Genomic DNA, 23050 nt, shown 5'->3' on the forward strand with positions numbered 1-23050 from the left:
AGGGGACCTTCTTTTTAACCCCCGGGCCGTGACTCGAGTGTCTACGACATGTCGAGAGTGGTCGACCAGCGTTGATCTCTCTTAAGCTCCCTTTGGCACCAAGACTGCTAGAACAGAGGCCCTCGCTTAGCATGTAGCAAATCAGAAAATGGGAAATGAGGGGCTCCGTGAAATAAGACAGAAAATAAGGGTTGGCAGTCAAGAAAACCTCGGAAAGCAAAGGGGAGGCTGTGATGAGTCATAGAAAGAGATGAAGAATTTTTTTGAGTCGAAAAAAAGTGGTGAAAATGCCCGCCGGGTGGGATCCGAACCCACGACCTCCAGAATACCGTTCTGGTGCGATAACCACTACGCTACCGGCGGGGCTGTTTCCCCAGCACTTTCTCGGGTATTTATGTTAACGTATTTTTGTTTCCTGCACTTGGGGGTGGTAGCCAGCACCACTCGGACTACTCGGGGTGAAGGGGATTTGAAGGATTTGAAGGATTTATTGAACATTTTTCGGTACATACACATTGCACGTAGTTCTTAGTACAGAAGGAGGTCCCAAAGTAAAACTGTCGGGGGGTCCTCCTGTTAATAAATGCGCAAATGTTGTTAAAAAATATGCAGGCAGTCGAGGTACGGGTCAGTTTAGCACGCTAATTGGATATGCAAACACTATAACAAAAAGTCTGCAATTATATCTCAGAAAAAAAAAGGTTTGAGTACTATAAACAGGGGAAGCACAAAAAGTATTATTCAGAAAAAAAGAAAAAAAAGAAAAAAAAGTTAGCAAGCATGGTCTTAAATTACTGTGCAATGAAAAAGCAATATTTTGTACAAGTACTAAAATTTCGCAGTTAGGTACGGATCAGTGTAACACGCCAATAAAGTATGGAAGCACTAGAACAAGAAATTATACAATATTAGCTCTGGAAAAACAGGATTAACTACTATACGAGAATTTATTATTCGGAAAGATTGTTAAGCAAAAACGATCTTAAACTACTGTTGAATAAACGCATAGAATAAGACAGTTTAATTGTTATTGGTAATGAATTCCATAGTTGAATGGCTACGAAAATGGCTGTTTGTTTGCCGTAGTTAGTGTAGACCTTAGGCAGCATTAGGTTAAGGCCTTGTGCATATCTTGTGGGGTTGGTGTTTGTTAGGTGGGAATCTAAGAAGCTACTAATAATTATGCCATGTGTGCGAGCCCGAAAGATGATAGCACCCAGTTTTAGTTGAAAAGCAAGTTTTAGCGGTGGAATCTTCAGACTGGTGTAGATGGGAAGCGCCGATGCGTTGTAAGGGCTGAATGTAATTAGGCGAACTGCTTGGTTTTGTAAATGATGGAGACATGACAAATGAGTAGAATATGTGTTTCCCCATGACGATACGCAGTAATTAAGATGAGTGTGAACAAATGCATAGTATAGAGCATGGTTTCTCAAAGTGGGTTCCACGGAACCTAGGGGTTCCGCAGGCCCCTCCTCGGGGTTCCGCGAGCCACTGATAAATTTTCCCTCGTTCCGCATTCGCCAAGAAACTTAGATGACGAACCCGAGGTGCGATCGATCTAAGGAACCTCCATTACTCATGCCCGAGTGTCAGTAAGCACATGTCAGTGCATAACACAACGGCACAAGCTGTGCAATACATCCCACCAACAGCTTGTAGTCAGCCAGACTCCGAAAACGGGCGGCGTGGTTAAACTATTGCACTTGAATCTCGGCCTTGTATTACCGCCATGCGCATTTCTCCTGTTTGGAGATAGGTGCCGCTAGCGTACGCATTCGCGTAAAGTCGACATTCAGGTGCATTATACTCGATAGCAAGCAAGCTTGCTTCCTTTTGAATTTATTCTACGTGAATGTAGTGTGAACGGAATGAAAAATGGCGGGAAAAGAGGGAGGGGGGCGGGTTCCTTGGCACTTAACGGAGCTTAGCAGGGTTCCCTGGGACCAAAATGCCTGAGAACCCCTGGTATAGAGATACCAGGATATGTTTCTGAAAATAGCTTCGAGATCTAATTAGTACGCGTATGCCAAAACCAATTTTTTTTGTAAGTGATTTCACGTGGAGATTAAATTTCAGATGAGTGTCGAGTAGAACTCCGAGGAATGTTACTGTGCGTGACACAGGAATGGCGGCGCGTTCAAAGCAAAGGCTTGGAACTGAAACTGGATGCTTATTAGAGGTATGAAATATTAAATATTTTCTTTTTGTGGGGTTTATCTGGAGTGCGTTTTTATTACACCATGCTGCAATATTTTCGAGGTTTTTGTTTAGCCTTGCTGTTAGGGCGTCTAGATTAGGATCACCTGTTAGTATTGTTGTGTCATCGGCGTAAAGAATACAAGTTGTGTTATTAGGCACGTAGGCAAGTCATTAATATACACTAAGAAGAGAAGTGGACCTAAAATTGACCCTTGCGGAACGCCTTGATTTACAGTTATAGGTTGGGAAGTTGCGTCTAAAAGACGTACCACTTGGGTCCGGTCTGCTAAATAGCTCCGCAAAAGTGTTAGAGGTGGCCCACAAATTCCGAGTGATTCTAATTTAGAAAAAATAATTTCATGATTAATGGTATGGAAAGCTTTCGTGAAATCAATAAATACCGCTCCAGCCCAGTGTCCTTTGTCAATGAGCTGTTTAATTTTATCTGTAAATTCTATAAGCGCAAGTTCTGTTGAAAGATTAGGGCGAAAACCAAACTGGCAGTTGGTTAGAAGGTTGAATTTAGCAAAATATGCCATTTGACGATCTGAAATAAGCTTCTCGATTAATTTACTAAAGAACGGAAGAATAGTTATAGGGCGGTAATTAGCTAAAAAATTACGCTCTCCTTTTTTGAAGACTGGAACAATTTTGCCACGTTTAAGTTCAGACGGAAAGACGCCGGTCGTAAATATGTTATTGATTATGCTAGCAAGTACGGCGGACACGTCACGAGAAACTAGCTTTATTTTAAATGGGTGAATTAAATATAACCCGGGGCCAGTGGTTTTTAAAATTTGAATTACATTATGGACTTCGTCAGCTGAGGTAGGACGCAGGTAAAAACTATGGGGACATCTAGGTAGGCATGAAACGTTACTAGCCTGTGTTACATTCACTTTACAAAAGAAAGTGTTAAATGAGTCAGCAATGTCCATAGCATTCGTTAAAGTCTGCATACCATCGTCAATTTCAGTTATAGAGGATTGCTCGTCACCCAGCTTAAGGAATTCTCTGATTAGTTGCCAGTTCTTATGGGTGTTGTTACCGTTTTGAAGAATTTTATTTTGGTAGTAGTTCTTTTTAGCTTGCTTCAACGTTGCATCGAGGGTTTGCGAATACTTTTTATGACGACTTTTAAGAGGAATATTGAAGGGCCGAGCTTTAACTTTCTTGTAAAGGTTGTCACTTTTACGAATGCTGCGTAGGAGACCATTCGTTATCCATGGGTTCCTGGGGGCAGAGTATCGCTTATGAACGGGAGTCAGTGACGTGCATAGGGTAATTGATTCTACTATTTTAGAAGAGAATAAGTTGAATGCCACTTCTGGGCAATGTTCCTCCAACACGTCCCTCCAGTCAATAAGCGATATGATTTCGGTAAATTTACTGGAGTCAAACGAGTGTCTTGTTATGGTCTGAGGTTTAGATTGGGTACGACATTCGAGCAGTAAAAAAATAGGGTAATGGTCTGTGATATTAAAGTCGACAATTCCAGGAACTTGAGGGGAAACTAAGTTAGATAAGATGTGGTCAATAAGCGTGTGCGGACCATTTGGCACGCACCGAGTAGCTGATTGTATTAAAGATTCTAAACCGTTACCAACGAAGCAGTTATTGTACTCTGAGCATGCGCCATCTGTTACGTCAGTGATGTCAATGTTTATGTCACCTACAATAATGATGTTTTTGTTTTCTAGTTTTAATTTGTTCAAGATTTGTTCCAGTTCTTTGCAGAAGTCAATGTAACAGGCGGACGGTGAGCGGTAGATGGATGCTATGATAGTGTTTCTTGCAAATGGAAAGGCAACGCGGTCGAATTCAATCCAGACTGATTCAATTTTTGCGGTGCTAAAACCTTCTTTTTAACCCCCTTCTTTGTGCTAAAACCTTCTTTTTAACCCCCGGGCCATGACTCGAGTGTCTACGACATGTCGAGAGTGGTCGACCAGCGTTGAACCCTCTTAAGCTCCCTTTGGCACCAAGACTGCCAGAACAGAGGCCCTCACTTAGCATGTAGCAAATCAGAAAATGTGAAATGAGGGTCTCCGTGAAACAAGACAGAAAATAAGGGTTGGCAGTCAAGAAAACCTCGGAAAGCAAAGGGGAGGTTGTGTAGGGTCATAGAAAGAGATGAATAATTTTTTTGAATCGCAAAGAAAGTGGTGAAAAATGCCCGCCGGGTGGGATCCGAACCCACGACCTCTAGAATACCGTTCTGGTGCGATAACCACTACGCTACCGGCGGGGCTGTTTACCCAGCACTTTCTCGGGTATTTATGTTAAGGTATTTTTGTTTCCTGCACTTGGGGGTGATAGCCAGCACCACTCGGACTACTCGGGGTGAAGGGGACCTTCTTTTTAACCCCGGGGCCGTGACTCGACTGTCTACGACATGTCGAGAGTGGTCGACCAGTGTTGAGCCCTCTTAAGCTCCCTTTGGCACCAAGACTGCCAGAACAGAGGCCCTCGCTTAGCATGTAGCAAATCAGAAAATGGGAAATGAGGGGCTCCATGAAATAAGACAGAAAATAAGGGTTGGCAGTCAAGAAAACCTCGGAAAGCAAAGGGGTGGTTGTGGTGGGTCATAGAAAGAGATGAAGAATTTTTTTGAGTCAAAAAGAAAGTGGTGAAAAATGCCCGCCGCGTGGGATCCGAGCCCACGACCTCCAGAATACCGTTCTGGTGCGATAACCACTACGCTACCGGCGGGGCTGTTTCCCCAGCACTTTCTCGGGTATTTATGTTAAGGTATTTTTGTTTCCTAAGTAACTCGGGGGACGAATTGCAAAGCATGCTTTCCGCACTGGGCGAACAGAGTAGAACCGTGGGCCTGAAAATTAATATGCAGAAAACTAAAGTAATGATCAATAACCTCTGGACAGCACAGCAGTTTGAGATAGGTGGCGAGGCAGTGGAAGTGGTAAGCGAATATATCTACTTAGGCCAAGTTGTGACCCCAGATCCCAACCATGAGGCAGAGATAATTAGAAGGATCAGAATGGGGTGGGGTGCATATGGCAGACATTCTCAGATAATGAATAGCTGCCTACCATTGTCGCTGCAGAAGAAAGTGTATGACAGCTGCATATTACCGGTACTCACCTACGGGGCAGAAACTTGGAGGCTCACTAAGGGGGTTCTACTTAAATTGAGAGCGACTCAGAGGGTAATGGAGCGGAAAATGATAGGTGTAACATTAAGGGACAAGAAGAGAGCGGAGTGGGTCAGAGAGCAAACTGGTGTTAAAGACATATTATTAGAAATTAAGAAGAAGAAATGGACGTGGGCAGGGCATGTAATGCGAAGGCAAGATAACCGCTGGTCATTAAGGGTAACAGAGTGGATCCCTAGAGAAGGCAAGCATTGCAGGGGGCGGCAGAAAGTTAGATGGGCAGATGAGATCCAGAAGTTTGCGGGGATAAATTGGTCACAGTTGGCACAGGACCGAGGTAATTGGAGAATAATGGGAGAGGCCTTTGCCCTGCAGTGGGCGTAGATACGCTGGTGATGATGATGATGATGATGATTTTTGTTTCCTGCACTTGGGGGTGGTAGCCAGCGCCACTCGGTTCGGATCAGGCCCTGCGGGCATTTTGCACCACTTTCTTTTCAACTCAAAAAAATTCTTCATCTCTTTCTATGACCCACCACAACCTCCCCTTTGCGTTCCGAGGTTTTCTTGACTGCCAACCCTTATTTTCTGTCTTATTTCACGGAGCCCCTCATTTCCCATTTTCTGATTTGCTATATATATATATATATATATATATATATATATATATATATAGCAGAACAGGACGATACGGGACGAGGGACTCGGTAAGGATCAAGGTTGCAGTCGTCATTGCCAGTTGCCAGTGCTATTCGGCTGTTTCTGAAATCTTTATTAGTTCCGAATGACGTGTGTTTGTATATACATCAAAAATTAGAATCACCATGAAAGGCTTAACATTTATTGCGACGTTTCGGCTGAGGTCCAGCCTTGTTCAAGTGAAGTACAAGGGTCGAATACAGGGTATATAAAGGCGCGCAGGGAGCGCTGCGAGCACGTGGACACATGATTTCAAAAGAGGTACAAAAAGACAGTACAGCAGGATACAAGTGGAAAGTGAAGAGACGTAGTGCTGGATTGGGCGCGCAGGTAATCCATCTTAATATGCAACGCGGCAAGGGGTCGTCCCATCGAGGGGTCGTCATTGTTCGCTTTGTGCCCGGAACGCGGGCTGTGGACAAGCCATTTGTGGCTATTATCTGGCCTTTTCGGGAAGCGGCGGTATTTTCCGTTGAGGACCCGGCCCCTCGCTAATCGCCCTCCTGGGCTCTTTACCTTTAAGCGCTAGACACATGTATGACGGGAGCACGCGATTCGCATGCGACTGATCCTTACGACTTAGTGTTAGGACTGGTTTTGGCGGATTCTAACAAAAAGTCGTAACGATCAGACGCATGCGAATCGCGTGCGCCCGTCGTACATGTGTCTAGCGCTTTAACGTCGCCTTCTGCCTGAGACATAGCTGGCGGTTTGCGTTCGCCAGTGTCTGTAGGACTAATTGTCGATTCCACGCTTCCGAATATTGCGGCAGGTTGTTTTCGCTCCTTTAGAGTGAGATTCCCAGCACCCCTTCCTTATTTGTTTACTTTTCTTAAAATTGCTGTGCGAGGGTGGGCGGTGGCTGAAGGAAACACACTTCCTGAGTGCCTCGCTTTTGCTTTTTGCCACGGTGTATATTGGGATGGATTACCTGCGCGCCCAATCCTGCACTACGTTTCTTCATTTTTCACTTGTTTCTTGCTGTACTTGCTTTTTGTATTTTTTTAAATCGTGTGTCCACGTGCTCGCAGCTCTCGCTACGAGCCTTTATATCGACTCTTGTACTTCACTTGAAAAGGCTGGTGGACCTCAGCCGTCGTATTAAATGTTTTTGTTTCGTGGTGATTCTAATTTATAATATTCAGCTGCCAAGCCCTGTATTGATATCTCTCTCTCTCTCTCTCTCTCTCTCTCTCTCTCTATACATATATATATATATATATATGTATATATATATATATATATATATAAATATATATATATATATATATAAGTATGTAAGACAGAAATAAGAATTGGCAGTCAAGAAGACCCCGGAAAGCAGAGGGGGGGATGTAGTAGCTCAAGATAAAGAATTTGGAAAATAAGAAAGTGGAGAAAAAATGCCCGCCAAGTGGGATCCGAACCCACGACCTCCAGAATACCGGTCTGGTGCGATAACCACTACGCTACCGGCGGGGCTACTTTAGCCTCCACTTTCTGGGGTATTTATGTTCAGGTGTTTTTGTTTCCGAAGTCTTCTTGACTGCCAATTCTTATTTCTGTCTTATTTTCAACGAGCCCCTCATTTCCTATTCTGATTCGCTACATGCATAGCGAGGGCCTCTGTTCTGGCAGTCTTGGTGCCATAGGGAGCTTAAGAGGGTTCAACGCTGGTCGACCACTCTCGACATGTCGTAGACGCTCGAGTCACGGCCCGGGGGTTAAAAAGAAGGTCCTTCACCCGGAGTAGTCCGAGTGGCGCTGGCTACCACCACCAAGTGCAGGAAACAAAAACACCTGAATATAAATACCCCAGAAAGTGGAGGTTAAAGTAGCCCCGCCGGTAGCGTAGTGGTTATCGCACCAGACCGGTATTCTGGAGGTCGTGGGTTCCGATCCCACCTGGCGGGCATTTTTTCTCCACTTTCTTATTTTCCAAATTCTTTATCTTGAGCTACTACATCCTCCCCTTTGCTTTCCGAGGTCTTCTTGACTGCCAATTCTTATTTCTGTCTTATTTTCAACGAGCCCCTCATTTCCTATTCTGATTCGCTATGTATATATATATATATATATATATATATATATATATATATATATATATATATATATATATATATATATATATATATATATATATATATATATATATATATATATATATATATATACAAGAGCGAGACTTAGCGCTTGGAAAATAAATTCCGATAAAAACAAAAACAAAAACGGAGGCAGCACGAGGTCGCGGGTTCGATTCCCGGCCGCGGTGGTCACTTTTCTCATGGAGGCGAAAAGCAAAAATGCCCGTGTGTACGAGATTTCGGCGCACGTTAAAGATCCCCAGGTGGTCAAAATTAATCCGGAGCCCTCCACTACGGCGCGCCTCATCGCCTGCGTTGCGTCGGCGCGTTAAACCCTACAATCAATCAAATCAAAAACGGAAGCACATGAAAGTGAAGAGACATATCTACTCAGACGACAACAATGCACGGAACAATGGCAGGAAAATGTGGTAATGACCGCTCTCAATGTGCTATTTTTCTCATCGTTGTGCCGCTTTGTAAATGAAGTTTCGTTCCACATTACATGAAAAGATTGATGGAGTGCTAACGCACCCTTCCACTTCTGTGATCATGCGATAGGCTTCAATGATCTCGCTCGTTATCCTGTCTTTGGCGCGCGCCAAGATGTACGTGCGCATCAGGCTTGTCTAGGGCATGCGATCGCACGGCTTGGGAGCGTGCGGGCGGCATCTGCTGATAGCTCCGTGAGCTTGCCATTGCGCGTGTGCCGATCTCGGATAGGGTCGGGCCCGTCTTGGTTTCGCATGCGCCGCTCGAATTTGCAGACGCCACCACCCTCGAGGGGCGATTGTCTTTCACAGTAACAGCCGGGAGCGTTGACAGCCCAGATAGACGCGTCGTTCGACGCGGTGCAATAACCCATCAGGCGGTTACGAAAATGCTTGAAAACGACCTCCGCTAACCTTCTGAATCTCATGTTTAGCAAACAAAAAGCACGCAACAAAAACGCACTGCAGCGCTTTCCGTCAAAACTTATGTGCGATTAACTAACGGCTGCACTGATAATGTATGGCGTCAAATTACGCGCTTACCCCGTGTCACTGCCTACGACTGGCACTTCAAAATAAAAGCGCCCCTTGTGGGGTCTGGCGTCTCTAAGTTTGAGAGGCCCATGCTATAAGACGACCGACTCGAGCCTGTCCTAGATCCACGCACGCGCAATGGCAAGCTATCTCCAACCCAGCCACTATCAGCAGATGTCGCCAGCATGCTCGGAAGCCGCGCGCTCGCTTGCCCTAGACAAGCCTGACGCGCACTGTACGTCTCCTGAATCTGCGGCGTGCACTCGCACGTTTTGCAACAGAGTGACGATTCCTCGTCGGCTGTGGTTAGAGAGCATGCTCTCTATGTTTAGGGAACACCGAGGGCATAGAAAGCGTCCCGCTCCCTGTCTACGGATGGTCACGGGCCATTTGAGCGCCTTCTTTTAGACTGGAAGGAACAAAGTGTGACGATGAGCTCCTGGCCAATAGGTGCAAGGGTTCCACCTTCTCGCGCGAAGCTTCGCGCAGATGGACTCGGGGGCAGCGGGGAAGGTGCACGGAGAGGGGCTGCCCACCTTTGACGGCGAGCAAGTCCTTGGCGGTGAAGGGCACGCCCAGCAGCGGCTTGCGCGCCAGCAGTGGCGCGCCCCGCTGGTCGGGCGCGCACTGGCGCACCAGGCGGTCCACCCGGCGAGCCTCGTCGAGCGCCTCGGCCATCCGCTCCTCCACCACGGCGCCCAGCTGCGGCTCCACGGCGCCGATGCGCGCGCAGTACGCGCCCACCACGGCCTCGCTGCTCAGCTGCAGGGGGGAGGAGGAAGAGCGCGCTCTGAGGAGTCACTTATGCGCGGTCACTCAATGGATTGGTCCAATGCACGCACCTGCTTTATGACCTTAATTCTCATATAATTTTTTTCGGGACAGTTCCGATATAGGGCTAGTGCCTCCTACTTGATGATGATGATGATTAGTTGCTTTCCCTTTGAATCGGGGCGTCGGTTGTCAGCAACCGACTTGCCTGTCTTATTACGTTTACCTGCCGTACTCCCAGCTAACCTATAGATTTGCTTCCTCCCTCCCATCTCTCCCTCTTTTCTGTTTTAAACTCATCGCCCCCACCCCCCTTTTTTCTGCCCTCGCTGTTCTAAGTTCTGATCCGCATGATTACTCCGCCTGCGTACCCAACCCTTCCCTACTTTTCCTCCACCACCACTCCAGTCGCCTCTTCGTCACCTCTATGGCCTTGAAGTAGAGGTTCCCCCTCGCCCCAAACCCCAAAGCCTCCGCCACAGGCAGCGGCAGGCAGCTCCTCCTGGCAGCCACGGCGGCATATTCGGCTCGTATGGGGCCGGCGCGGTCCCGGCGCCGAACGGCGCCTTTACAGAACGGCGCCTTTACGGGCGAAAAATAAGCAATTCTGCATACTTTTATGTTTTCCGATGGCTCAACACTTACAAAAACAAGACTAGAACATCGGCGAAGAATACATTATGTTGGTGTTTATGCGAATGTTATTAAGGAGAGCGCAGGCTGCGCCCTGAGAAGCCATCTGATCACCTCAACGCTTGGTTCCAGCATTTCTTCGTCAACAGCGTCTGTCGTAGCATATGTTGGCTCTACAGTTTTGTGGCTACCCTCGCACGCAGGAACGTCAGCAAAACCGAATTTCACATCACGAATTTGTGCGGGCACCTTTTTCGGGTGACGTGTACACTAATTTCGATGTTCGGCAGTTTCAATAGCGCTTGTCGTGCTAACATTTAAATAAGTGTTTTATTTGCTGCTGTGTGTCTTGCGTTGGACGCACAGATGGCTTATCCCACGCACACGGCAACTTCGTGGACAACTTCTGCTCGGCTGTCGTGGCTAATGATGTAAAATAGCCGTCGGCGTAAGTTAGCCCTAGCCACGGCAGATCTCCTGCCAGGAGCTTCGTCGAAAAAAAAAGCGCTTTGGATTTGCCGATGTGCACAGAAACTAAGCAAGGGATTGTGAACGTGAAATATCAACAAAATTCGAGACATTTAGAGAATTGTCCGTGTGTATGGATTCCAATTCCACTTCTGTTCAACTTGAGGCTTTATAATTGTGGCCATATTAGTGCTTGTTTGATTTTTTCGTAATTGCTTGTTTGCTTTTCTGGTTTGTGTTATTTTTGAATCCATAAACAGGTGAGTGCGGCGGATTGGTTTTCTTTTTGTTTCATTGGTTAATTTCAAGCTTATTGGTGTTTTTAGTTTCTCTTATACAAACAGCATACATTTACGTTATTATATGATAAATGTTTTAATATTTATGCCCGTTTGTGATAATGGAAAGGGTTTGGGATTTGGTGCGTATTAATAATTTTTGTGTTGTTCGGGTTGCATTTCCGGGTTCTTTATAATTTTGTTTTATTAATCGTGTGATTGTTGTGAATAGGCATAGCTGTCGATATAGCAAGTTCATTTTTATTCTTTTTTTCTGTATGTATTTTTAACTTCACTCAACAAATGGTCTACAGTTACACTATTACGACGCGTTAACTTCGATCTCCCATTGCGCGTTATTGTGCATATGCCAGGCATTACTAAGATTGGGCTCTGGGGTATTACCAAAAAAATGCTGACGGATTAAAATTTACATTCCATATTTCTTGCTGACTCCCAGCGGCACTTGCATATTAAACTATTCATTTGAATCACACCATGTCCTAGGGCTAGATAGAGGGCCCTGTTTCGGCCTGAATTTCTGCGTTGATGCCGAAGACTTTGTTGCTGGCGTCTGGTTTCTATTTTCTTTTTTCCGCAGGTGAAGTAGCCTTTATTTTTTAGTATTTCTCAGGGCTTCCTATTTATTCGAAGCCGCAGAACAGTTCACGCACGGCTCGCTTCGCGTAGTCACGCTGGCCCTGCGCACGGGATACGCTTACCGGCGAAGCACGGTACGAGCAAAAGATGCGGCGCGGATCGACAGGGGGCGCCGCTGGTTCAAATTCAGTAGAGTTCCTGTATATGGCTCCGGCAGGGAGCTATATACAGGAACTTTAAAATTCAGTGGCGCCACCATACCAGCGCGCGAGGCCTATAAGGACCGTTAGAGCCGTTTTAACCCCATTCCCTCAATATCCAGCCATGTATGGGCAGCACACAGAAATTCCGTAACGGATTCGTGTTAACGTTCTCTTTGAGCGATTTGTGAGTATGTGCATGAAACTCAGCGGCCAATTTCAGCGTAATTTTGTTTTGAAGATGCCCATTTTACATTGAGAGCTAGCGCGCATTTGACGCTAGTTCTAGAGCGAGTGCGTGGAGCTCTTTGTCAACGAGACACGACAGACGCACGCAATTTCTTGTAAGAACCTATTGCAGGCCAGCTTATGTTTCGAAACCAACTTTGCCGGACAGATCAGTGCGATGGGAGCTTTACTGTGGCCGTGGAAATTATTCGGATCTTTACTAGTGGTGAAACAGTTTATAAACCAGGTTTATACGAATACGCTTTCAGCGAGACAGCAAGGCAGGCTAGGCCAAGTCTATTTCTAGTTGCTGTCATGGAAGCGCTTGGGTTAAAATTTGAGAGAATGAAATGAATGTGACTATTCTAACAAGTTCAAGTGAAGTGGTTAGTATTTTGTATGCAGCCTAAGACAAAGCTGCTGGAATTTGTGAGATCCAGACTATGATAGGCTAACGTTGTTTCATACGCAGAAAGTTTTCATTTGCCCGGGGGCGGGGGCTCGAATGATGATGATGTAATGTGCACCCAATGTGTGGGATTGCGGAGCTCCGCCATCTTGCCTATCCCTCTCGGCCCGCCGGGGAGGCGAGAGGGGTGGTACCTCTCTCTTCGCGGTCGCGCGCTTCCCCCCCCCCCGGGAGGATACCCGTGAGAGCGAGGGGGCGCGCTCGACCCCCTCACGTGACAGGTTTGCCCGGGAGCTCCGGCGGCCTGGTCCGAGGCAGGCGACGGAGGTAGGGCCTCTTTGGACACAAACCATCGTCGGGAGCGGCCGTAAGTACGACTCGCTCCTTTTTGGCGTGCCTTTGTCCGCCCTCGCGCCTGTCTCTCCCGCCATGGCTAAGGTGGTCGGCGGTGTAGAACGACGCGCCCGACGTCTCCTTTATTGCATTGCAATAAACGTTGGAGTGGGCGAATTCTGCGGCCTGTGTTCCTTGCTGTTCGCTGCCGATACGCCAAGCTGGTGATCCGTGGCGCTGTTCAGTGGAGCTAGCCTTGCCGCCGGATGTCGAGGATCGAGCTAGGCCGCCGTCAGAACCCTGGTCCCCACATTTTTGGCGCCCAACGTGGGGCTCGTTTTCAAGTGAATTCGAGGTTCGCTAGCTCCGAGGAACTTGGCACAGGATTATGAGTTGCGAGATTTGATGCTGTTGGCCGACCTTTCTGATCATGCCCGGGAGGTCCCGCGATGCTCTGCATCAACAGCGCCCACCGCAGCCGCAGGAGCGGCTCGGGTCCCTCTTCTCCACGGCCCCTACGCAACCGCGAGTGCGGCTTGCGCACCAACGAGAATTTCGGAAAGTTCTGAATTCCGCGAGCGCTATACGTCAGGTGACGCCGCGCTTTCAACCACCATGCGCCGGGCCTACGCAGATGCTGCGGCTCGCGCACCAACGAGAATTTCGGAAAGTTCTGAATTCCACGAGCGCTCTACGTCAGGTGACGACGCGCTTTCAACCCCCATGCGCCGGGCCTACGCAGATGCTGCGGCTCGCGCGGCAACGAAAGTTTCGGAAAGTTCCCAATTCCACCAGCGCTCTACGTCAGGTGACGCCGCGCTTTCAACCACCATGCGCCGGGCCTACGAAAATGCTGAAGCCCCAAGCGGCGCGGCTCACGTGCAAGTGAGCACGCAGGCGCCCTTAAGCGAAGGAATGGGTGCAACGTCCATCGCGAACGCTCTCGCGGGCGCCATGCAGCAAGTGCTGCAGGCGGCGCGCTCACCCGCTCCCAGGGTGCAGCTACCGATGCCGACGTATAGCGGTTATAGCGATCAAGTGAACGCGAACGCATTCCTGCTGGCTCTGAGCCGTTACGAGCAGGCGACCGCATTAGCGAGAGCGAGGTGCTGCACAGAGTTCTGCCCGCAGCCCTAGTCGACCATGCTGCCCGGTGGTATCGAGTGATAGGCCACACGGCGCGCACGATGGATGACTTCCGAACGATGTTCAGGGAGGAATTCCTGCCCGTCGACTACCTCCCGCGGATGCGTAGAGAGTTGGAAATGCGCACCCAAGCTCCGGACGAATCGATGATCGAGTATGTCCGTGCGATGCAGGAGCTTTACGAGTACGCCGACCCACATACCCCGAACTCGGAGCGGGTCGATCGGGTCATCAGGCAATGCCACCCCACCTTTGCCTTGTACTTGGGGAACTGCAGGTGCAGGGATCTCAACGAGCTGGCGGCCGAATCTCGTCGTGTGCAAGCAGCAATTGCGGCTGCACGCGCGTATCGGCCACCGCCTCCTCCGGTGGAAACACTGGAACCAAGCTGTGCTTGGCGCGGCGTTACGGGCAGCGGACGAGTCGAGCTCGGCTCTACGTTGATACCCATCCAGCGAGAAACGCTCGGTCTCGGGGACCGAGCGCTGGACCCCTGGACCCCTGCGCAACGCGGAGGCGATACGGCCGGAGGTCCTGGCAGCCCCGCGCGCAGTGCACACAACAAACCGGTCAGGTGATCGGCCGGCGAACGCTCGCCCAATTTGGCTTCCCTACACGGGATCGCCGCTGCCCCAGTTGCCTGCACCCGCTCACAACTCGGCCCCGGAGAACCGGATGCGGCCAGCTGGCCGCGGAGCGTACGAGCAGCCTCGATCGGCGCAGCAAGCAGCACGGAATTCTGTTCGCTGTTTCAAGTATGGCCAAGTTGGTCACATGATGTGAATCTGCCCAGGTGGACACGGAAACGCAGCGGGCCACCGGTGAAGTCGCCGGCGGCTGATCAACGCGCCCGAGAGGAAAACATCACCGCGCCCGCCGCATTCAGAGTCGGAGTTCCGACCAGCGCGCCTGCGCCCTTTCTCGACCTCGCAATTGCGGGGCGGAGTTTTAAGGCACTGCTGGACACCGGGGCAAGCACTTCACTCTTAGGGGACGAGGTCGTTTCCCATCTCGAGCGCAAAGCTATTCGGCTGGGCGCGCGGAAGTTGCCACTCCAGCTTGCGTGTGGTGATGTTACGTCACGCGGTGACGTACGCCTCGTCGTGCGTTGGAGTCAGCGTGTACGGTGAATGCGTTTCGTCCACTTGCCCGGACTGACGGTCCCAGTCATTCTGGGGAGAGACTTTATGTCCAAGGTTGGACTGGTCGTGGACATCGGCAACGGAGGCTATCGGGAGGGCCCGTTTACGCCGCTAAAGCCGTTTGCCGAACCTCCGCCGGCAGCGAGGTCGCTGTGTGAGGCTGCCGCCGAAACGTCCCGCGCGCCGAGGGAAGCAAAAGCTTCAGGCGCAGCCGATAGCCGGCGCGCGCGGCACCCTCCGAGCTCGGGTGTTGCCGCTCCAAGCGCGGTTGATTTCTCCTGCGCCGCCAGCCCTCCAGCCCGAAATCAGAGCGAGGAGTTAGGCGCGCTCCTAGCAGGTGCTAGTGAGCTGACAGCGGCGCAGCGTAATCGCGTCGTGGACGTCGGCAACGGAGGCTATCGGGAGGGCCCGTTGATGCCGCTAAAACCGTCTTCCCAGCCGCCGCCCGCAGAGAAGTCACTGCATGGGCGCACCGCCGAAACGTCTCTCGCGCCGCGGGAAGCAGGAGCTTCAGGCGCTGCCGGTAGCCGGCGCGCGCAGCAACCTCAGGGCTCGGTCGTTGCTGCTGCCGCGGCTGATTTCTTCTGCGCTGCGCGCCTTCCACCCCGAGGTCAGGGCGAGGAATTGAGCGCGCTCCTTCCAAGTGCTAGCGAGCTGACAGCAGCGCAGCGTGACCGCGTCTTGTCGTTGTTAGGTGACTTCGGCGAGATATTCACTGAGCAAGCAGGTTGCACAAGGTTGGTGCAGCACTGCATATACACCGGCGATGCTCAACCATGGAAATGCAATCCCCGGCCCGTCAGCCCGGCCAAGAGGCAGGCAACTGACGAGGCGCTGGAGGAACTGCTGAAAGCAGGCATTATCCACTGTTTGACGAGCCCTTGGGGGTTTCCAGTGGTGCTCGTACGAAATTAGGACGGTAGCTGGAGTTTGTGCGTCGACTATCGGCGGCTGAATGCGGTCACGAAAAAGGATGCGTACCCCTTCCCGAGCGTTGACGAAATCGTCGCAAATCTCGGTGGCGCAAAATACTTCTCCATTTTGGACGCCAGCAAGGGGTACCTTCAGGTCGAGATGCGTCCCGGCGATGAATGCAACACAGCGTTCACTTGCCATCGGGGGCTGTACGAGTTCGTACGTATGACTTTCGGTTTGTGTGGAAGTCCGAGCACATTCCAACGCCTGATCGACCGGGTGCTGGTTGAGGCAAAGTGGCAGCATGCCCTCGCCTATTTGGACGACATTGTCGTCTACTCCCGCACCTTCGAGGAGCACCTCCGCCACCTGAGAGACGTCTTGGCACGACTCAGGGCGGTTGGCATAACCATCAATTCTGCCAAGGCGCAAATATGCAGCGCTCAAGTGAGCCTGCTCGGCTATCGGATCGAACGCGGACAGGTGTCCCCCGATCCCGAGAAACTCCGGGCGATCTTGGAGTTTCCCACGCCGAAGGATGTCGCCGGAGTTCGGCGCTTCCTAGGGATGATCGGCTACTACCGCCAGTTTATCCCCGCTTGCGTGCGCCTGCAAGCACCCTTGACAAAGTTGTTGAGGAAATCCGCCCCTTGGGAGTGGGGAGAGGAGCGGGAGAGCAGCCTACGCCAACTGGCGAAAGCTGTTGCAGACACTGCATCGCTGAAACTGCCGGATCTGAACAGGCCATTCGTGATCCAAACAGACGCGAGTGACCTCGGCGTAGGGGCAGTGCTCCTCCAGGTGGATGGAGAACAACTGCGACCCGTGGCTTTTGCGAGCCGTGCGCTGACACCGGCAGAGTGAAACTACTCGGTCACCGAGAAGGAGTGTCTGGCCATAATCTACGCACTTCGAAAGTTCGAGATGTACGTACAGGGGGTCAAATTCACGATCGAGACTGATCACATGGCCCTCACATGGCTTTCCCGCCTCCGTGAGCCCAGCGGGAGGCTCGCGCGATGGGCCCTGACATTGCAACGCTTCGAATTCGAAGTTCGCTACCGCAAAGGTGCCACGAATGTGGTCGCGGACGCGCTGTCACGGGCGTCGGTGGACGCCACCCAACCGGCCGGAGAGGCCGAGGAGGACGCTGTAGGTCAGCGACCCTTCTCGGTGCGGGGAGAGCGCAGAACGCGGGAGGACCCAAGTTTCGGAAGCTCAGAGCACGTGCATCTCGTCGGGGGAGGAGTTCCGCTCGAGATTGCGTTCAGTCGGGAAGAGCTAGTCGAGGCTCAGCAGGAGGACGTGTTTTGTCGGGAGGTGATCGCCAGTCTTAATGAAGAGACGAACCCTCAGGCAAATCGAACACCGGTGAATGACGGGCGCCGGGAAGCTGCTGGTATTGCGGCTGGCGCGGGCTCTAATGCAGCTGGTATTGCTGCGAGCAAGTTGGAAAGTTACCTGCTTGACGCCGACGGAGCTCTGCTGAAATACATGCCCGGCAAAAATGACTCAAGTGAGTGTTTTAAGGCCGTTATCCCGAGCAAGCTCAGGTGGGCTGCATTGCAGCACTACCACGACGCAGACGGCCACGGTAGCGCGCCAAAGACATGGCGGAAGCTTTGTCGGTATGCCACCTGGCCCGGCATGAAGGCACAAGTATGTAGGTACGTACGCACATGCCACGTCTGCCAAGAGCGCAAACCGCGAGGCGGTAAGTCGCCGGGCTTGCTTCAGCCTATCGTGAGCACAAAGCCATGGGAGGTACTGGCATGCTCTGATGGGCCCGCTGCCGCGCAGCAAGCGAGGGTACAAGTGTGTACTCGTTATGACATGCCACTTCAGTGGGATCGCTGAACTCTATCCGCTGCGCAAAGCGACAGCATAGGACGTCCTGCAAAAGCTGTCTGAGGTGTTTTGTCGCTACGGATTTCCGGAGCGGCTGATTACCGACAACGCCACGTATTTCACACCAAGGTTGTTTCGTGAAGCGTGCGCGGCAATGGGTGTCAGGCAGCAAACAACATCGTGCTATCAACCCCAGTCTAACGTGACGGAGCGCCGAAATCGAGACATAAAGCCACTGCTTGGGGCATATGCCCGGCGGCAACAAGACTGGGATGAGCACTTGAGCTCGATCTGCTTCGCTTTGCGCACAAGCGTGAATCGGTGCACGGGCTTCACGCCCTCATTCCTGATGTTCGGCAGGGAGCTGAACACACCGACGGACACGGTTCTGGCCAGGAGGTCGACCGCAGTCCCCGCGAAAGCAGCAGATGCGGCTTACGCGCGGCGCTTGCGCGAGCGTTTGGCAGAAGCCATCAAGGAGGCGAACCGCAGCCGCAGTAAGGCCAGGGTCGACCAAAAGGCGGCCTACGACTGAGCTCATCGAGACGTGGCGTACCAAGTGGGCGACACTGTCCTGAAACGTAACCACGCGCTGAGCGATGCCAGCGCAGGGTTCGCTGCCGGTCTCGCACCCAAGTGGGTGGGACCGTTCGTAGTCGCCGAGAAGATCTCGCGGCTGAATTACAAGCTGAAAGACCCGAGTTCTGGTGGCCCCATTCACGTGGGCGAGCTGAAGCAGTACTTTCCAAGAGGAGAAACTGCCGACACTCCCACTTCGGACTCGCGAGGTCGCGAGCTCGAGGGTGGTGCAGAAGGAAGCTTCCCGACGCACCGCTAAAACACCCGCAACCGGCGAGATCGCTGACCGGGTCACCGCCCACCCGCGCGCAAAGTTGCGCACAGGAAGGGTTGCCAGAGGAAGCTCCTCGAGGCGCGCAGCCTACGCCGTGAGGTCCGGCAATGCGTTGCACGGGGTGACTCCAGAGGGCGCCAGCCGGCAGGAAGCCACTGCTGACTCTCCCACTTCGGGCTCGCCAGGTCGCGAGCTAAAGGGAGGAGGTGCGGAAGGAAGGTTCCCGACGCACCGCCCCAGCATCCGCGATCGGCGAGGTCGCTGACCAGGTGGGCCACCGTCTCCGGAGGGTTCGAGCCCGCACGCCCAGGGTTCGAGCGACCCTCCAACCACGACGCCACCACACCACGCCAGGCCTGCAGCGAGCCAGCCGGGCCAGCCGCCACCCCAGGGGAGAACGAGAGCCCAGCTGCCCAGCTGTATGCCAAAACGACCCCGCAGCCCGTACAGCGAGTGAGCTGCGCGGCGGACCGGCTCCCGCGGTCAGCTGATCGCGCCCCCTCCTCCATGGCGGCAGAGGCGCTCGCCCGAGGTGCGAAGAGCGAAAGCCATCGCCGAGCGCTGGGATAACTGGCCACCTGGGAGGCAGCACTACGAACACGGCCTCCAGCCCGGGTCCGGGCATCAGAGGTGGTCACTGCGGAACCCACAAGCAGCGGGAGCCGCCGGCGGTGCGGCAGGCAGGCGCCCCGTCAGCGCGGGGCGAACCACTGCGGGAAGTGACCGCCTGGGAGCAGCCTACTGCCCGGGCCCTGTGCTCAACCGGCCCAGCCTACTTCTCCGGCGGGGCCTGCGGACCTCGGGCCGGCTGACGAAATCAGGCCAACCGGCGGACTGTGGCGAACTATGTGGTGGCAGTGCGGTGCAACGCGGACGTTGGCGCAGTTGCGCATGTTCGGGATCGGACTTTCTTGGACTTGCTCAAGGAGGTGTGCCAGGCATCGAAACGAACGGTGAGGTCATCGTTTGCCAGAGCCCTCGAGGTCGAGCGGCTTTGGTCAAAGGGGGGAGGGATGTGGGAATTGCGGAGCTCCGCCATCTTGCCTATCCCTCTCGGCCCACCGCGGAGGCGAGAGGGGTGGTACCTCTCTCTTCGCGGTCGCGCGCTTCCCCCTCCGGGAGCATACCCGTGAGAGCGAGGGGGCGCGGCCGACCCCCTCACGTGACAGGTTTGCCCGGGAGCTCCGGCGGCCTGGTCCGAAGCGGGCGACGGAGGTAGGGCCTCTTTGGACACGAACCATCGTCGGGAGCCGCCGTAAGTACGACTCGCTCCTTTTTACAGCAAAGCTGTAAATGGCTAGGATCCAGCAGATCGTCTCCGGTCCAAGAGCGATGTAGATAGGAATCGCTAGCGAGCGTAGCGCCAATTTGCGGAGCCCACTCAAATCCCCGGAATCGTAAAACTGCGCGCCACACCGCCGGCGCATAGAAAAAATCATATAAAATAACAAAATTAAAAAGGTCCTAGGGACTTCATAGAGTAGCGCCGTGATTACCATACCGCGCTATAATAAATTTCTAATCCCGATTCCTGTGTGTTTTTTAGCGTAAGCTACCCTGGCAGAGGTTGAGCAGTTCCGCGTGTGCCGTGAAGGGCCGTTCTGCGCAAGCGCGAGGGGCATTGGATTGGATTCGAATTCGATTGGCTTGGCTTGGCTTAACTTGGCTTGGTTTGGCTTGGCTTGGTGTGGCTTGGATTGGATTGGATTGGATTAGATTAAAATGGGTTCTGTTGGATTGTGTTGCGTCATAGCCGCGGCAGACACACTGGCGCCGGCGCGCGCCCAGGTGTGCGCCTCAATTGCGCAGTAGCCAAGTCTGACGCTGCGTCGGAGTGCTTGATAGCCGTTTCACGTGGCTCGTGAAGAGGCCTGCTGAGCATGTGCGAGGAGCAGTGACTTGACAGGACTGGACTTTCAGTTACTAACCAGCAACAATGCGCAATCGCAAATTACAAAAAAACGTGTTTTTGTTCGTGCACCCCTTGGACTACGACCCAGTCAAACCTCACGTGGAGGCTGGGCACCGCAGCTTTGCTGGCCATCCCTCTTTACGGGGTGGAAGGGCTCTGAATTTTTGGACTGCCTTTGTCCGCCCTCGCGCCTGTCTCTCCCGCCATGGCTAAGGTGGTCGGCGGTCGGATCTCGAGGATCGAGCTAGGCCGCCGTCAGAACGCTGGTTCCCACAAATGTCATGTCTATTCATGTGTATGTCTGCAAGCACATAGTACGTATATCTATATATATATATATATATATAGGGTTTGGAAATGAGGGGCTCGTTAGGAAATACAGAAAGGAATGCCGGCAGTCTACAACGCCAAAGAAGTCATAGGGTAATGGTTAGAATTTTTTTTTTACCGTTAGTGACGTTACATTTTTTTTATTATTAATATTATTAATTACGTTAGAAAGAAAGAAAAACACGCGCCCAGAGTGGGGACCGAACCCAAGCCTTTCGATTAAATCTCGAATGCCTTACCAATTCGGCTATCTGGGCGACTGTGTCCTCCTTTGGTAACGCATTCGAGATCTAATCGAAAGGCGTGGGTTCGGTCCCCACTCTGGGCGCGTGTTTTTCTTTCTTTCTAACGTAATTAATAATATTAATAATAAAAAAATGGAACGTCACTAACGGTAAAAAAAAAATTCTAACCATTCCCCTATGACTTCTTTGGCGTTGTAGACTGCCGGCATTCCTTTCTGTATTTCCTAACGAGCCCCTCATTTACAAATCCTATTAGCGTGCGAAAGCTTAGCGAGGGCTCGGTTCTGGCAGCCTTGATGCCAAGGGAGCATAAGAGGGTTTCCCGCCAGTTGCCAACTTATGACAGGCTGTAGACGTTCGCGTCGCGCCCCGGGGGTTGAAAAGGAAGGTCCCCTTCTCCCCGTGTAGTCTGAGTGGCGCTGGCTACCGCCCTCAAGCGTCAGATACAGTTGTAGTAAATATAAGTTCCCCAGAGAGTGAAGGAGGACACAGTCGCCCAGATAGCCGAATCGGATTCCACTTCCGGCCACCGCGGTGTGCGGACGTGTTTTTCATGAGCTCTTCGAGAGCGGATTTTGCGGGCCATCCGGGTCGCGGAAACAGGACCATGGAAAGTATTTCTCAGGAATACCAAGTTCTTCTGCCGACTCTGGGAACAGGTCGTACTGTTTCGAATACTTTATTTTTTCACGCTGATATGAAAGCAAGGCCATCCCGGGTGGAAGATTTTCGTGACATGCTGATAAGATTGGGAGCGCTCGCCGACGTTGCCGCGTTGGGGGCGTTTCAAATGAACCATGTTTGGGCTGTCACGCTCAAGAATGCCGAAGCATTGAAGAAAACGCTAGCTGTGAAGGAGGTGACGGTGAAGGAAAGGCGGTGTATCATCGTCGACCCCAGCAACCAAGACATTCGGCTCAAGCTGCACTGGGTTTTGCATAACGTGACCGACGACGATGTGCGGGTGGCTCTTGCGCCCTACGGAAAAGTGACCGAAGTAGCGAGGGAGCGGTGGCGAGTTCGCGGCTGTTCCGAGCAAGCGTCAACGACGCGTTCCGTGTCGCTCAAACTGAAGGCCGGGCTGAAAGTGGAGGACTTGCCTCATCAGCTACGTGTCGCGGGGGACAATGCGCTGGTCGCTGTCCCGGGTAGGCCCCCTATGTGCCTACGCTGTCGCGGCACAGGTCACGTCCGCAGGGAATGTCGAGTGCCCCGCTGTGAAACGTGTAGACACTTCGGTCATGACGCCGACGCTTGCGTCAAGACTTACGCAAGTGTCACTGGTCCAGCGGTCTTCGACGAAGCGTCGGAACACCTCATGGATGAAGCCGATGCGGAAGAAGCAGCCAGGGCACGAGAGGAAGAACCCGGTGCAGCGGCAATAGACGTCAAGGACGACGCCAAGGGTGAAAAGGGCAGCGACAAGGGGGAGGACGAGGCGAAGGGGGACGGCGGCCGAACCACCACCCCCGAGCTTCAACTACCCGGACTAGGAGTCAAAGAGCAGCAAGAAACCAAGCAGTGCGGTGAACCACAAATTGTGGAAGTGCTGTCCGCTACTGCGACCCAGCGAGCCGGCCCCACCAGCGACGGAAGCCAACCTCCTGTAAGCGACGACTTGCAAGGAACAACACC

General features: G+C 52.0%; 1 protein-coding gene across 1 annotated transcript in view; it reads right to left on the minus strand.

The window, feature by feature from the left end:
* The window catches only part of LOC144152040 (fatty-acid amide hydrolase 2-A-like), a 173976-nt gene that overhangs the window by 55318 nt on the left and 95608 nt on the right, over nt 1-23050 (minus strand). Inside the window, exon 3 of the mRNA XM_077683230.1 lies at nt 9641-9866. Coding sequence (XP_077539356.1) covers nt 9641-9866 — 226 coding nt within the window. The remainder of the gene's footprint in view (nt 1-9640; nt 9867-23050) is intronic.

The sequence above is a fragment of the Haemaphysalis longicornis genome, unplaced genomic scaffold, assembly GCF_048455015.1.
Source record: "Haemaphysalis longicornis isolate Haplotype H1 unplaced genomic scaffold, Haemaphysalis longicornis Haplotype H1 scaffold_9, whole genome shotgun sequence".
In the NCBI taxonomy this organism is placed as follows: Eukaryota; Metazoa; Arthropoda; class Arachnida; order Ixodida; family Ixodidae; genus Haemaphysalis; species Haemaphysalis longicornis.